The sequence below is a fragment of the Puma concolor genome, chromosome B1 (genome assembly GCF_028749965.1).
Source record: "Puma concolor isolate L17-30 chromosome B1, mPumCon1.1.hap2, whole genome shotgun sequence".
NCBI classification, from domain to species: domain Eukaryota; kingdom Metazoa; phylum Chordata; class Mammalia; order Carnivora; family Felidae; genus Puma; species Puma concolor.
In genome coordinates, this window is record NC_141670.1 from 162,804,723 (window position 1) to 162,817,449 (window position 12,727).

The following is a 12,727-nucleotide window of genomic DNA, read 5'->3' on the forward strand; positions in this document are numbered from 1 at the left end:
GACAATTGTTTCAAGAAGTTTAACTATGAAGGAGAAAAGAGAAGATGGTAGGGGATGTCAAGTACAGAGGGAGTTTTTTTAATAAGGTATTGCTGGAATTTTTGGTAATAGTGAGCTAGATTATTTGGACCAACTCTCCCTCTGCGTACAAGTAAAAATACTGGCTAACACGTAAAACATATTTCCTTAAAAGCATCAAGGAGTAAGAAACTACGATAGTAGGATATGATGCTAAGAAACTATAAGACCAAAGTTGAAGGGAAACTGGAAAACCAGGTAAATGGATTTCCAGAACTCCAAAACCTCTTTTACCCTGAAGGCATTAGCAGTTTGTGTTTTGGTCCCGGGTGTAATCCACAGAGAAGGAACCAAAGGGGTATTGTCCACGAAAGTATGGAAGACTAATAGTATGAACAAGAGATAAACTCATGTTCAGGAGAATTCAGGGAAAGTTGTCTTGATGCTTAGTGAAACAGGGGAGAAAAAGAAAGGGAATAATACCTGTTCCCAAGAAGTTGTGGCCCAATACAGAAATCACATGGATTACAACCTAAATTATATTGTCTGGGTGGTCCAGCAAACCTCAAATTATGAATTTGATATATATTAGTCATATACGTGTATACATACACACGTAAAAATACCTTAGTGTCTATACATGACTAGAAGAAATAAAAACTCCTCTGTAGAGGAATATATCTTTATCTTAGACCTCGAACAATTCCCTCAGGTAAGTTCTCAAGGACAGCAAACCGAAATCAGTCAAAAGTAACCAAGCACACAAGGAAACAGGGCACCATGAACATGAACCAACAAAAACAGACCTGTAGAGACTTTTGTTATCAGAATGATCAGAAACGGGTTCCAAAACAATTATGATTATTAGTTTAAAAAAATAAAAGACTAGATTGAAATTATCTGCAGGACATAGTGAGCTTAAAATTTGATTAAGACATTTCTATACACTATAATGAATAATCCAAAAGAAAATTAAGAAAGCAATGGCCTGGATATTTGCATCGAAAAGAGTCAAATACTTAGGAATACATGTGACCAAGGAGGCAAAAGACTTGTACACTGAAAACTACAAAACATTGCTTAAATTAAAGAACACATAAGTAAAAAACATTCCATATTCTTGGATTGGAAGATTTAAATTGTTAATATGTCGATATTTCCCAAAACAATCTCCAGATTCAGTGTAATTCCTACCAAAATTCCAATGACGTTTTTTGTAAAAACAGAAAAACACATCTTAAAATTCATATGAAATCGTAGGAGACCCAAAATAGCCCAGTCTTTTAACAGATGAACAAAATTGGAGGACCCAATATCTGTTTTCAAAATATAGTAGCAGTATATGTGTATGTAAAGCAGCAGTAATCAAAACTATGTGGTATTGACAGACAGACAGACATATGAACCAATGGAATAGAATAGAGAGCCCAGAAAGAAACCCTCACATTTTGGTCAAACGATTTACAACAACAGTGCCAAAACCATTCAAGTGAAAGGCAAACTGGACATCCACATGCAAAAGAATGAAGTTGGGCTTCTAGCTCACATTATTAACAAAAATTAACTGAAAAAGGATCAAAGGACCCAGGGCCCAGGATAAGGGATTGCCAGAATCAGATCAACAGAAGCAGGATTCAGGGCTGAAGCAGCAAAGAGTTGAAGACATGGAAAGAATTTGAAGACATCCAGGTAGCAAGGAAGGGTTCTCCAAGGCCTGAAGACTAAAGCAACACACTGACCTTTGGTACAATGTAAGTTCAGGGTGAAACTTTCTCTATAAGCCTCTAAAGAGGCTTAAGAGGTTTAGTGACTAAGAAATAGTACTCCTGGTTGACAACAGAAGCAAACCCTTTTTGAAGGAAATTTTCAGTTTGACCCCAAAAGCACCCACATTTTAAAAGAAATATGATCTCAAAATAATCACATAAGAAGACTACTATGAATGTTAAACAAAGGCAAAAAAAAAAAAAAACAACAGATTTAGATTTTTGAGGACTGCATAGTTTGCAATTGCCAAATACAAAATCCCTGTTATTGAAGTGTTCAAAGAAATAGAAAATGAGATTACAAAGATGAGTTTATATAGGAAACTATCAAGAATGAACAAACAGCCCAAGTGTCCATTAAGAAATGAATGAATAAAGAAGATGTGGTATACACACACACACACACACACACACACACACACTGGAATATTATTCAGCCATAAAAAATGAAATATTGCCATTTGCAGCAACATGGATGGATCAAGAGAGTATAATGCTAGGTGAAATAAGACAGAGAAAGGCAAATATCATATGATTTCACTAATATGTGGAACTTAGAGAAACAAATGAACTAAGAAAAAAAGATGAACCAAAAACCAAACTTTTAACTATAGAGAACGAACTGGTGGTTACCAAAGGGAAGGTTGTAGGGGGTGAATGGGTGAAGTAGGTGATGGGGATTAGGAGGATACTTACCACAATGAGGACTGAGTAATATGTAGAACTGTTGAATCACTGTATTGTACACCTGAAATTAATATAACACTGTATGTTAACTATACTGGCATTAAATTTTTAAATAAATGAATAAATAAATACTTTGATGAAAATACCAAAAAAAATGACAGATAAAGGAATAGAAAGGAACTTTTAGAAATGGAGTAAAGCTGAAGTAAAAAGCTGAATGGACCTCTTAATTTCTTTGCTGAATACTAAACTAAAATTGTTTCTAAATTTTGCTATTATGAATACTGCTGTGGTGAACATCAGAACAGGAATTAAAAAAAACTGTGTTTTATATATAGAGAGAGCGTGTACAAATGGGGGAAACAGATAGTGGGAGGGAGAGAATTTTAAGCAGGCTCCATGCTCAGCGTAGAGCATGACATGGAGCTTGATCCCATGACCTGAGCTTCAATCGAGAGTCAGAAGCTCAACCAACTGAGCCACCCAAGCACCCCTAGAACAGGGGTATTTTTTTACATTTTTGATTATTTTTTAATAAAGATTTCTAGAAGCTAAGAAAAAAATATAAAAGCCCTTGAATGGATAGGTATATTAGTTTTCTATTACAATGTAGCTAAATAGCCCTGAATTTAGCAGCTTAAAACAACAAATATTTATTATCTCATAGTTTCTCGGGGTCAGAAATTTGTGAGTGGCTTAGTCAGGTGGCTCTGGCTCAAAGAGTAAATGAGAGTACAATTCAGACATCAGCTAGGGCTGCAGTATCTGCTTCCAACATGACTCACTCACATGACTGTTGGCAGGAGGCCATGGTTTCCCACCACTTGGACTTTTCTTTTTTTTTTTTTTTTTAATTTTTTTTAACGTTTATTTATTTTTGAGACAGAGAGAGACAGAGCATGAACGGGGGAGGGTCAGAGAAAGAGGGAGACACAGAATCTGAAACAGGCTCCAGGCTCTGAACTGTCAGCACAGAGCCCAGAGCGGGGCTCGAACTCATGGACCGCAAGATCATGACCTGAGCTGAAGTTGGACGCTTAACCGACTGAGTCACCCAGGCACCCCCACTTGGACTTTTCAATACGGCTTTTTCATGGAATGAATTGTGTCTCTCCAAAATTCATATGTTGAGACCCTAACCCCAAATGTGACTATATTTGGAAGTAGGATTCTTAAGGAGGTAATTAAGGTTAAATGAAGTCATAAGGGTAGGGACTGGTGTCCTTCTGACAATCTGAAAGGACTGGTATCCTTATGAGTAAGGGACACCAGAGCATTCTCTCTCTCAGTCTCTCTCTCTTTCTCTCTCTCTCTCTCTCTCCCTCCCTCCATCTTTCTCTGTGCACAGAGAAAAGTTCATGTGAGAACAGAGCAAGAAGGTGGCCACTTGAAAGCCAGGTTTCTCACTAGAAATCAACCCTGCCTGGTACCTTGATCTGGGACTTGCATCTTCCAGAACTGTGAGAAAATAAATTTCTATTTAAGCCACCCAGTCTTATATTCTGTTATGGAAGCCCACACAGACTAACACAGGCTGCTTGAGTGTCCAAACAACATGGCAGTTTCTTTTTCCCAGAGCAAGAGATGAATGTTTAAAATGCTTTAAATGCTGGAGGGGAAAACTGTCAAACCAAAATTCTATATCCAGCTAACCTATCCATCCAAAAAACTGGGGGAAAATAGTCATTTTCAGAAATATGAAAACTGGGAGAATTAGTTGCCAGCAGACCTTAACTATAAGAAATGCTTAAGGGTGTTTATTCGGGCTGAAGGGAAATGACACCAGAGGGAAAACTGGATCTAAAGAAAGGAGTGAAGAGCACCATATATGGTAAATATGTGGATAAGTACTAATAACTAAATATATTTTTTCTCTTAATTCCCTTAAAAAACATTATAATTCTTTAAGGCAGAAATTATAACCTTGTATTATGGGTTTTCAAATATATGTAGATGTTAATATATTTAACAGCAGTAAAGCAAAGGATGGGATAGTGGTAAATGTAACTAGGCAAGGTTCCCATATTTTTTTATTAAAAAAATCTTTTTAATGTTTATTTATTTTTGAAAGAGGGAGAGACAGCATGAGCAGGGGAGGGGCAGAGAGAGAGAGAGGGAGACACAGAACTGAAGCAGGCTTCAGCCTCTGAGCTGTCAGCACAGAGCCATCAGGCTCTAACTCATGAACCATGAGATCATGACCTGAGCTGAAGTTGGATGCGTAACCAACTGAGCCACCCAGGCACCCCCAAGGTTCCCATATTTTATGTGAAGTAGTACAATATTAAATCTAGGTAGACTGTAATAAGTTAAAGATACCCAATATAATTTCTAGAGCAATTATTAAAATCATAATGCAAAGGTGTATACCTAAAAAGCCAGTGGCAAACAATGATATTCTAAAAACTACTTAACTAACCAAAAGAAGGCAAGAAAGAAATAGAGGAACAAAAAAGTAAATGAGACTAAAACAGGAAAATAGTAGCTCTAAATCTAATATTAACAATTATATTAAATATTAATGGACTAAATACTTCAAAAAGCAGAGATTGTCAGAATGGAAAAGCAACACACAACTGTATACTGCTAAGACACTTTATTATTTTATTTTATTATTATTTTTTAAGATTTAAATTCCTGCATAGTTAACATATAGTGTTATATTAGTTTCATGGGTACAATATAGTGATTCAACAGTTCCATATATTACTCAGTGCTCATCAAGATGTGTACTCTTAATCCCCTTCACCCATTTCACCCATCCCCACCCCACTCCCCCCTGGTAATCATCTGATTGTTCTCTATAGTTAAGAGTAGGTTTTTTGATTGGTCTTTTTTTGTTTGTTTGTTTGTTTCTTTCTTAAATTTGACATAAAAATGAAAGCACATGGTATTTGTCTTTCTCTAATGGACTTATTTCATTTTAGCATTATACTCTCTATAGAGCCATCCGTGTTGTTGCAAATGGCAAGATTTCATTCTTTTTATGGATGAGTAATATTCCTTTGTGTGTGTGTATGTGTTTGTGTATCCCACTTCTTTATCCATTCAACTATTGACAGACACTTGGGGTGCTTCCATAGTTTGGCTATTATAAATAACGTTGCAAGAAACGTTGGAGTGCATATATCCCTTCAAATTAGTATTTTCATATTCTTTGGGTTAATACACAATAGTGTGATTACTAGGTCATAGGATAGTTCTTGAGGAACCTCCATACTGTCTTCCACAGTGGGGGCACCGATTTACATAACCACCAACAAAGTGCAAGCCTTCCCTTTTTTCCCCATCCTTGCCAACACTTGCAATTTCTTGTCTTTTTGATAATAGCCATTCTGACAAGTGTGAGATTATATCTCATTGTGGTTTTGATTTGCATTTCCCGGATGATGAGTGATGTTGAGCATCTTTTCATGTGTCTGTTGGCCATCTGTACATCTTCTGTAGAGAAATGTCTGTTTATGTCTTCTGTTCATTTTTTAATTGCATTTTTTTGGTGTTAAGCTATATAAGTTATTTGTAATTTTGGATACTAACACTTTTTTGGATATGTCACTTGCAAATATCTTTTCCCATTCAATAGCTTGTTGTTTAGTTTTGTTGGCGTTTCCTTTGGTGTACAGAAGCCTTTTATTTTGATGTAGTCCCAACAGTTTATTTTTTGCATTTGTTTCCCATGCCTCAGGGGACCTACCTAGAAAGATATTGCTATGGCCAGTGTCAGAGAAATTACTGTCTGTCCTGTCTAGGATTTTTATGGTTTCAGGTCTCACATTTAGGTACTTTATTCATTTTGAGTTTATTTTTATGTATGGTGTAAGAAAATGGCCTAGTTTCACTCTTTTGCATGTTGCTGTCTAGTTTTCCCAGCACCATTTGTTGAAGAGACTATCTTTCTTTCATTGCATATTTTTGCCTCCTTTGTCAATGATTGATTGACCATATAATTGTGGGTTTATTCCTGGACTTTCTATTCTGTTCCATTGACCTATGTGTCTAATTTTATGCCAGTGCCATACTGTTTTGATTACTACAGCTGTGTAATGAAACTTGAAGTCTGGAGTTGTGATACTTCCAGTTTTGTTTTTCTTTTTCAAGATTACTTTGGCTGACCCTGACCCTGGTCTTTTGTTGTGCCATACAAATTTTAGGATTGTTTGTTCTAGTTCTGTGAAAAATGTTGGTATTTTGATAGAGATTGCATTAAATCTGTTGATTGCTTTGGGTAGTGTAGACCTTTTAACAATATTTGGTTTTCTAACTCATGAGCATGGAACATCTTTCCATTTCTTTGTGTCATCTTAAAAGAGACACAGTTTGAATACATAAAGCAGAACACATAAAGCAAAAACTAACATAATTCAAGGGATAAATAGACAAATCCACAATCATAATGTGAGATTTTAAAACCCCTCCTCTTAGTAATTGATAGAAAAACTAGATATAAAAATTGCTAACAAAATAGAAGATTTGAACAAACCTGTCAATCATCCATTGATTTATAGAGAAATATACCTATCAGTGGCAGAATGCACGCTTTTTTCAAGCATTCACTAAGATACATCATATACTGGCTCATAAAACAAGTCAATGCATGTCAAAAAAATCAAAATCTTAACAAAGTATGTTTTCTAACCAAAGAGAATTAAATTAGAAAGTATTAATAAGATACCTAGAAAAGTTGAAATTACTGGAAAATTAAACAACATCCTTCCAAATAACTAAGATGTCAGTAAAAAATTATAAAAGACATTGGGAATTTTTTTTTTTTTAATGTTTTTTTTTTTTTTTTAATTTTTTTTTTCCAACATTTTTTTTTTTATTTATTTTTGGGACAGAGAGAGACAGAGCATGAACGGGGGAGGGGCAGAGAGAGAGAGGGAGACACAGAATCGGAAACAGGCTCCAGGCTCCGAGCCATCAGCCCAGAGCCTGACGCGGGGCTCGAACTCACGGACCGCGAGATCGTGACCTGGCTGAAGTCGGACGCTTAACCGACTGCGCCACCCAGGCGCCCCGAGATTGGGAATATTTTTAATTGAATGATAATAATGGTACAGCAAACCAAAATTTGTAGGGTGCAGCTAAGAAAATTGTTAATGGGGAAATACATAGCTGTCAGTGGCTGTATTAGAAAAGAAAGGTTCATAGTCAATAATCTAAGCTTTACCTTAAGGTATAAAAAAAGAGCAAAATATAATTGGTAGGACCCTCATTTAAAATGTTTGTATTATCTGTCAAGAGTTTCAAGAGTTTCCCTTTTCCATTTCTAGTATTGGTTATTTGTGCCTTCTTGCTTTTTTTTTTTTTTTTTTTTTTGGTCAGTTTTGGTAAGTGTTTATCAATTTCATTAATATTCTCTAAGAACCAATTTTTGGCCTTGTTAATCCTCTTATATATTAATTTTTCAACTCATCAATTTCTACTATCACTCTTTTTATCTTTGATTTATTTTGATTTTCTTTTTCCAACTTCTTTGGTTGGATGTTTATATCTTAATTTTTAAACTTTTCATTTTATAAAATATCAAATTAAAGATATAAAATTTATTTTATGAACTGCTTTAGTTGCAGCCCACATATTTTTTTTGTTATGTGGCTTTACTTTTTATCATTCAATTCCTAGTGCTTTTAAATTCCCATTGTGTTTTTTTCTCTGACCCATGGATTATTTAGAAAGTGTTTTCTTAATTCCAAATATATGATGATCTCCTAGTTATCATTTTCTTATTGATTTCTGTCTCTGGTCGCAGTGCCAAAGTCTGTGAGCCTTTTTTCGATTTCTCAGCTTCTTGGCCTCTTCCAGAATTGGTAGTTGATCCACGGGGAATGGCCTCAAACATGGAGCTCCTCTCTAGCTCTCCTTCTCATCTAAGATCTTCTCCTGATAATTTTCTTCACTGCCTTATTGATTCTCCAGTGCTTTCAGATTGATTTTCATCAATTTCGTTCAATTTTACTAGATGTTCTCAGCAAAAGGTTTGATTCAAATGATCTAGTCTACCATTACCAAGTGCAGAATTCCTACTGATGCTGGTATTTTATTATTAGGAGACATATAAAGCATAGGGATTGAAGATCTCAGGGATAGAGTGACCAGTAATAGACAAAGTGGGGACAGAAAAACAAAACTTTGGCCAAAGAATAGGATGACAGGAGAAATAAGATGATACTTGTCTGTCATTTATTATTGCATAACAAACTATAACAAACTTGGTGGCTTAAAACAACACATTTACTGTATCAGAGTTTTTATGGGTCTTGATCTAGGCTTTGCTTAGCTGGGCCCTCTTCTCCAGAGTCTCCCACAAGGTTGCAATGAAAGTGTCAGCCAAAGCTGGGGTCTTATTTATTTATTTATTTATTTATTTATTTATGTTTATTTGTTTTTGAGAGAGAGAGACAGAGAGAGACAGAATGTGAGTGGGGGAAGGGCAGAGAGAGAAAGAGGGAGACACAGAATCTGAAGCAGGCTCCAGGCTTTATGCTGTCAGCACAGAGCCATCCGGCTCTAACTCGTGAACCATGAGATCATGACCTGAGCTGAAGTTGGATGCTTAACTGACTGAATCACCCACATACCCCGCTGGGATCTCATTTAAAGGTACAACAGAGGAAGAATCCATTTTTAAGTTCATTTACATGGTATTTGGCAGAATTCAGTTCTTTGGGGGCTATTTGACTAAGAACCTCAATGTCTAGCTGATTGTTGGTTACATTTCCCTTGTTGCATAGTTCTCTCCATAAGGCACTTCCCAATATAGCAGCTTGCTTTATCATAGCTAACTAGTGTGAAGAGTGCTGGCAAGATGGAAGTTATAATATTATGGAGAATAATAATAGAAATTACATTCTTTCATCTTTGCCATGTTCTGTTGGTTAGAAGCATGCCACAGTTCCCACCCATAGTCAAGGAGAGGGAGTTGTGCAGAGATGTGAATACCAGAATGTGGAGATCATTTAAGGTCATCAAATAATTTGTCACAGTATTTTCTCATATGTATAATTAAATTCTCCCTTCCTCTGGAAATATCAGGGGAAATGGACAGCAAACTAGAAAGAAAAGAGTTAATATATTACAACCTCTGGAAAAGGAGCAAATAAAATATCGAAGGCTAAGTAACAAGGAAAACAAGGTTAGCTTTCATAGAAAGAAACTATTTTTTTTTATTATTTATTTTTGAGAGCAAGAGAGACAGAGTGTGAGTGGGGCAGGGGCAGAGAGCGAGGAAGACACAGAATCCAAAGCAGGCTCGAGGCTCCAAGCTGTCAGCACAGAGCCCGACGTGGGGATTGAACTTGCAGACCATGAGATCATGACCTGAGCCGAAGTTGGACATGCAACCGTCTGAGCCACCCAGGCGCCCAGAAAGAAATTATTATTAGACAGAAATTAAACTATGGAAAAATTCCTAGCCTCTTCTAACATTTAACCTGGGAGTACAAGTCCCTTGAAGCTAATTGGTTGAAAAGAGAAGCGTGTTCACCTGGAGGTATTAAATGCCTATGTAGAAAAACAAAACAGTAGTTTTGCATGATGTTAATTGGTTTTGCCTAATATAGTCATGAGAGAATTTTCCATGATTTATGAGTTTACTTCATTAATATTTGATATATGTGTTCCAAATTGATTTTTTATTAAACATCTCAGGGTAACTTTGAGGGTAGAGGATGTATCTTATCTATCAAAGTATGTAGTACCACTTGTGCTGGGAAGTGAGGAAAAAGTAGGCCACTTCGTTCTATACTTTGAAACTAATTATTCCGTTATCTGTAGAGTTCATGAACAATTGCATAGTTGAAAATGTTATATATCAATTTTACATGTACATATTAAAATGCACAACTGTGTTAATAGATTTTCTATTTTTTTATAGGATCCAAATGAAGATACAGAATGGAATGAAATTTTAAGAGATTTTGGCATTCTTCCTCCAAAAGAAGAGCCAAAAGATGAAATTGAAGAAATGGTTTTACGTTTACAAAAAGAAGCAATGGGTATAGTTGTGCATTTAGTGGGCTGGATGAGGAGATAATGATAGAGAAAGTGTATTTCATAAACTAAGAGGGAGAGAAGACATTAGAAATCCCACCCATACTTTTGAAATTAGGGTGCTGACACCTAAAATTTTTAATTCATATGTCGAAAGTCACAAGCTAGTTAGTAACAGAGCTGAAACATCCTGGTATATAACCTAGTGAGCTTTTTTCTCTGCCATCTTCCTCTACCTTGTGATTACCTTCTATTTTGATCATATATATAGTATGTATTATGTGTTAAGACTTTCAAGTACTTGGGAAGTCTAAATTTATGGTGTCTAACTGATGTTCACATCTACTTTAAATGTAGCCTGGTAGTTCTGTGAATTCAGAGCAGGAATCACAGTAAACAAAACCAAAGCAGTCAGCTATAAAATAGCTTTATATATTGGAGAACCTGCAACATTAAAGATATTCTTTATTTCTATTTATTTCTATATTGTTTTTTCTAACCATATGATTATAAAGTAAAAAATGAGTTCTAAATAATTCAGTTATCTAAAATTTATTTTGTTTTAGTTAAGCCTTATGAAAAGATGACTCTTGCACAGTTGAAGGAAGCTGAAGATGAATTTGATGAAGAAGATATGAGAGCTATTGAAATATATAGGTATAGTGATTTATTTGGGCAACTTAAGAGTTTTTTTAATATTTATTTTTTTGAGAGACAGAGAGAGAGGAACAGAGCATGAGCAGGGGAGGGGCAGAAAGAGAGGGAGACGCAGAATCAAGCTGGCTCCAGGCTTCAAGTTGTTAGCACAGAGCCTGATATGGGGCTCGAACTCACAGACCGCAAGATCATGACCTGAGCTGAAATTGGATGCTTAATGGACTGAGCCACCCAGGTGCCCCAACTTATGAATTTTTGAATGGAGAAGTATTATAAGAATGAAATTTAAAAGGCCCTATTTTTTTCTACAGAATAGATTTTTATTTTTTTTTTATTTTTTTTTTTAAATTTTTTTTTAACATTTATTTATTTTTGAGACAGAGAGAGACAGAGCATGAATGGGGGGAGGGCCAGAGAGAGAGGGAGACACAGAATCTGAAGCAGGCTCCAGGCTCTGAGCTGTCAGCACAGAGCCTGATGCGGGGCTCGAACTCACGGACCATGAGATCGTGACCTGAGCGAAGTCGGACGCTCAACCGACTGAGCCACCCAGGCGCCCCCAGAATAGATTTTTAAAAAGAACAAAAGTAATTTTTAAAAATGTTTATTTATTTTGAGAGAGAGAGAGCAGGTGAGCAGAGAAAAGGCAGAGAGAGAGGGAGAAAGAGAATCCCAATTGGGCTCCACACTGTCAGCACAGAGCCTGATGCAGGGCTTGATCTCACAAACTGTGAGATTATGGCCTAAGCTGAAATCAAGAGTTGGACACTTCCAGGTGCCCCAAGAACAAAACTAATTTTTAAGAACATTTTAATTTTTTAAAATTAAGCTCAATGCCCAGCATGAGGCTTGAACCCATGATCTTGAGATCAAGAGTCACATGCTCTACCAACTAAGCCAACCCGTACCCTTCAAGAACATTTTAAAACCACCTCACTTTATATAAGTGCAATAGTTTTTTTCCTGAATATTTTTTCCTTTGCTTAAGTAAAAAGCTATCCAGTAATACACAGTGGAACTTCATCAAGTTACATATAAGTAAAGTGGAAATATCAGTAAAAGGCCAATAAGAGTCACAGTTTTCCTTCTAGGGTGATGTATATCTTTTAATAAATAATTAATTACTCATAAATAAATTCTTTCCGAAATTAGAACAGGTATGTATATTTCCCAACTTCTCCTGAAACTCAAGCCAGATAAAGAAATTTCAAAAACAGAATGGCACAGAAAAATATCTCTTATATATAGGACATATAGAATACATACATATATAAAATACAGGCACAAAATTTTTAAACACAGGTTAGCAAATTAGGTCCAACAATTAAAAAAAAAGAACAATACATCCTGATCAAGTGGGATTGGTCCCAAGAATGCTGTTTTAACATGAAAAAAGCCCCAACAAAAGTGAATTGGATCAGAAGTAGCAACAGTCTGGTAGCAATGAGTACACCTAGCTCTTAGCTCTTGTTTTACAAATGCTACTCTCTAATAATAGGAACCAGTGTTCCTTGGAGGACTGCTTCATTCCACAGTGTGAGTTGAGAAAGTACAATATGAGTCAGGAGCATCATGTGGTGCCAGAAAGTAAAGAAATGCTATAGAAA

At 35.9% G+C, this 12,727-nt stretch overlaps 1 protein-coding gene and 1 long non-coding RNA gene across 3 annotated transcripts in view; one reads left to right on the forward strand and one right to left on the reverse strand.

The window, feature by feature from the left end:
- The window catches only part of LOC147581988 (uncharacterized), a 55,175-nt gene that overhangs the window by 13,138 nt on the left and 29,310 nt on the right, over positions 1–12,727 (reverse strand). The window contains exon 2 of one of the 2 annotated variants that reach the window (XR_015250440.1): positions 2,481–2,532. The exons of the other annotated variant lie outside the window; for it this stretch is intronic. This is a non-coding gene — a long non-coding RNA (uncharacterized LOC147581988). The remainder of the gene's footprint in view (positions 1–2,480; positions 2,533–12,727) is intronic. 2 annotated transcript variants of the gene reach the window in all.
- Positions 1–12,727, forward strand: part of PDCL2 (phosducin like 2) — a 36,279-nt gene that overhangs the window by 1,517 nt on the left and 22,035 nt on the right. Inside the window, exons 2-3 of the mRNA XM_025922032.2 lie at positions 10,348–10,468; positions 11,030–11,120. Of these exons, the coding sequence (XP_025777817.1) occupies positions 10,348–10,468; positions 11,030–11,120 (212 nt within the window). The remainder of the gene's footprint in view (positions 1–10,347; positions 10,469–11,029; positions 11,121–12,727) is intronic.